Below are 3,945 nucleotides of genomic sequence, written 5' to 3' on the forward strand. Positions count from 1 at the left end.
GTTCAATATTGATAGTTTATTTTTATTGTTGTGTTGATCTTCAGTAATATAATTATAATTAGTCACAATAGTGGAAAGACAATCATTGTCAGGGTGTATATCAGGTTGATGTCAGATGATTTTCCGTAATATATTCAAATCATTGCTGATGGTAGTGCAGGTACAGGTAACATTAACCTATTGTTCATATTTAACATGAAGGGTTGTGGAGTCTTCTGTTCTATTATTTAGGCCTCTCTCTGATATATTTGTCTAGTTCCTCGTTGCTTCTCACCATCAATGCTTTGGCATCCTCTGTGCTTCTGTTGAGTCAAATGAAAATCTTGCAGTTAGACACCCAGGTGTGTGGATTTTTTTGCAGCTTTCTAAGCTGTCTTGCTTTTTTTTTTTTCCAATGTCGGCAACATTTATTTTTTTTTTATATGCCTGGGGCAAAATATAATGAAAATAGTGGAGCAAAATGTAATAAGATTGTAAGTAAAACTAAGAGGGGTTTGTTAAAAAATATATTTATGAAATATACATATGAAAGTATTTTCGTATGGGCACCAGCCCCACCGCGAACCTGACCAAGTAAGCGGGATCAGATCAATGGATTGAAGGATGTTTGTATTTTCTTCCAAATTGTAACTTCATTGCTTATGTCTTATTTCTCACATAAAATCTTTCATTCTAATTTTATTTTAAGATATAAATATGTCAAGGATAAAAGGATTTTTTTTACCTGAAAGTATAACATATAATTTCAGATGGTAAGAAAGATTTCCTGATGAACAGCATCATCAGAATGATCCAAAACCCTGTCAGAATGAATCTGATCATTTCCATAGAGCCGCTTTGCATCAGCAGCTCCATGCTCCAGCGCTCTGGGAGAGTTTATAGTCCTGAGAGTTGAACAATGGAGGACTGACAGCTGTCCTGATAACAGAAGACAGAGAAACATGACTTTGAACAGCATCCTCATCTGGACTCTCCTTTGTCTCACCCAGGGTGAGGAAAATCATTTTCTGTTTTGTAAAAATAATTTATACTTTAGCCGAGTTTCACCTCATAATCTAATCTCCAGTCTTTCTTCTCTCCTCTCAGGGTCTGATGGACAAAATGTTGTTGTGACTCAGCCAGCAGCCAAATCAGTGCAGCTTGGTCAGGCTGTCACTATTGACTGTAAAGCTAACAGAGTAGTATATTGTAGCACACCCTGCCTGTCCTGGTACCACCAGAAAGATGGAGAAGCTCCTAAAGCTCTGATCTATCAGACATCTTCCAGATTTTCAGGAATCTCCTCCAGATTCAGTGGAAGTGGAGCAGGAAATGGAATAGACTTCACTCTGACCATTAGTGGAGTCCAGGCTGAAGATGCAGGAGTTTATTACTGTCAGAGTTATCACAGTGGTGGTGTGTTCACACAGTGAAAACTCATCGTACAAAAACCTCCCTCAGTCTGACTGAACAGAAACTGAACTTCTGCAGCTGGGATCTACTGCAGAGACTGATACAGTTCACTGAACACATTAAACACACAGCATTATATTTAATTAAGCCTTATTAAGACAAAATGTGTTTTTTTCAGATTCAAAGTTGATAAACCCCTAAACTATTGAATCTGAAAATAGATAAATACAATTCCATCTGTCCATTGATAACTGTATGAGCTAAAACAAAGCAATCAGGGTAACCAGTATAACACATTTACACTTTTTGTTTTAATTCTAAAAACAAATATTTATGAAACTAAACATTTAAATTTTGTAGACCAACATCTTGTCCTGTCATGCAGCTCAGTTCTACAAGTTTCTTTAATGTAGCGATAATCAGGCAAGGATGGCCTACTTAATACAATGGAGCCTTATGAGACCATGAACAATGATAACAGAAAAAGGGATTCATTTTTCAAGATTAAAGAAGTCTGATTAAACTCTGAATACAAGAACTAAACAAAACATATTTTATATGTTTTTATAAAGATAAAAATAAACATGAAGCAATCAGTAATGAAAGCAAAGCTACTTTAGTCACTTTTAACGATTTTACAGAATTTATTCCAATCAGCATCTGTATAAAAACATGAACATAAATCAACATTTCTATTCCAAAAGTTTGTATTTATATATTTAACATTAAGTTAATTAATTCACTAATGTGGCAACTTTGATCCGTATAAAATTTAGCAAACAATTTATAAAAAGAATTTTAATTCACTTAATCTGATTTTGGCTTGTTTAATTCGTTTTTTTTTCCATAAATCTAACTTTCTTTAGATACCTTAAACACAGACAAATAACAAAAAAGGCTTTGATGTTGATTCAAAGGTCTTTTTGCTTAAAAGTTAAATTGAACAAAGAAAGGACAGAATGATTAGTTCATAGAGACTTGGAGATTTACTTAGTCTGGATGAGATAAAGGTGTGAATTATTTTCACTCATTTATCAGAAGAGACTTGACATTATGAGCTTTCACCTGGAACAATGTTGTTTAGAGAGAAGTTGGTGTCTTTGTCAGTTTAATGCTGCTTTTAAAGAATCCCAGCGTACATTTAGAGATGTTTTAATCTTTAGAGTCTTTTTTTTATGTAGATATAGCCCTTTTAGATCTTTGGGGAACGTTTTGTTATAATGACTCACAGCAAAATAAACTTTTGACAGGAACACTTAATTTAAGCTAGTTCCCAAAGGTTTGTTGTCTGTTGTTTTCCCTATTCTGCGTTCTCTCATTTATTACGGATTTAACTTCCTTTAGTTGCTACATTAATGTCTAAAAGGTAAAAGATCAACAGGAACATTTTTAAACTTCCTCCATTCAGCTTTCTAATGATGTTGATGTGTTTCAGGAGGAAACATGCTGCCAGTTCAGCTCCATGTGACTGACTCTGTGTGTTTGCATATGTGTCCTCCCTCTCTGCTCCCAGCTGTTAAGAGGTCAGTGTTGATCAGAGGCTGTCCAGGCCTTTTAGAGCCACTGAACCACCAGCAGCACAATGATGATGTTACTGACTCTACTGCTGACCATCCTGGAGCTCCTGGTTCAGGGTGAGACTCTCTGCTCAGAAATTGGTTTGAGGAAGAAATCATCTTCATTAAAATGATGATTCTGTCATCATGGAGAATTATTGAAACAAGATCATAAAGCTTTTGTTAATATTTTCAGTTTATCAGTGATTCATAATTTAACATGATTTCTTACAATTGCGATTTTTCATGTTTTCCAGGTTCATCAGGAAACATCATCCTGACTCAGACTCCTGGATCTCAGTCTGTTGTTCAGGGTCAGACTGTCTCCATCAAATGTAAAACCAGTTCTACTGTTTATAGCCACCTCCACTGGTACCTTCAAAAACCTGCAGAAGCTCCTAAACTCCTGATTTATGGAGCTACAAATCGTCAGTCTGGAGTTCCAGATCGTTTCAGTGGAAGTGGTTCTGGGTCTGACTACACTCTGACCATCAGTGGAGTTCAGGCTGAAGATGCAGGAGTTTATTACTGTCAGCAGGTTTATGACTATCCGTTCACACAGTGATAGAACGTCGTACAAAAACCTCCCTCAGCTGCAGAGGAACTGATCCGACTCAGCAGCTGAACTGAAACACTACAATTTTCCCCAGATGTTACATTCAAAGCTGATATACAAATATGATTTATATATATGATTTCAAACTATTTAACCATTTCCTTTTATAACTGTTTTATTTGTTTTAGATTTTCTGATTAAATCAGACTTTGATAGAGTGATGTGCCTTGAAAAATTGAAAAAGCTGAAAATGTACGTTTGTATAAAAACTTTTTTTTCTGGTCAGCAAGTATTAACAGTGAATCTATAAAATAGTTAAACTGAGCTTGACTTCAAAACTTCAAACCTTTTCTTTAAAAAGCTGTTTAGAGGTCAGTTTTGATCAGCAGTTGTTCAAGCCTTTTAGAGCCGCTGATTCAATGCGATTATGAAAGAAATATA

General features: G+C 35.4%; 2 gene segments (V, D, J or C); one reads left to right on the forward strand and one right to left on the reverse strand.

Moving 5' to 3' along the window:
- LOC107084470 overlaps positions 1-1,004 on the reverse strand; it is a 22,681-nt gene extending 21,677 nt beyond the window's left edge. The window contains 1 exon segment of the C gene segment in view: positions 912-1,004. Coding sequence covers positions 912-1,004 — 93 coding nt within the window.
- A 1,957-nt stretch (positions 1,005-2,961) lies between these two features.
- On the forward strand, positions 2,962-3,513 carry LOC107084506. The segment is given in 2 exon segments: positions 2,962-3,026; positions 3,206-3,513. Coding segments are annotated over 2 exon segments (360 nt in total).
- The last annotated feature ends 432 nt before the right edge of the window (positions 3,514-3,945 follow it).

This window comes from Cyprinodon variegatus, unplaced genomic scaffold, assembly GCF_000732505.1.
Source record: "Cyprinodon variegatus isolate N-32 unplaced genomic scaffold, C_variegatus-1.0 Scaffold101, whole genome shotgun sequence".
Lineage (NCBI taxonomy): Eukaryota > Metazoa > Chordata > Actinopteri > Cyprinodontiformes > Cyprinodontidae > Cyprinodon > Cyprinodon variegatus.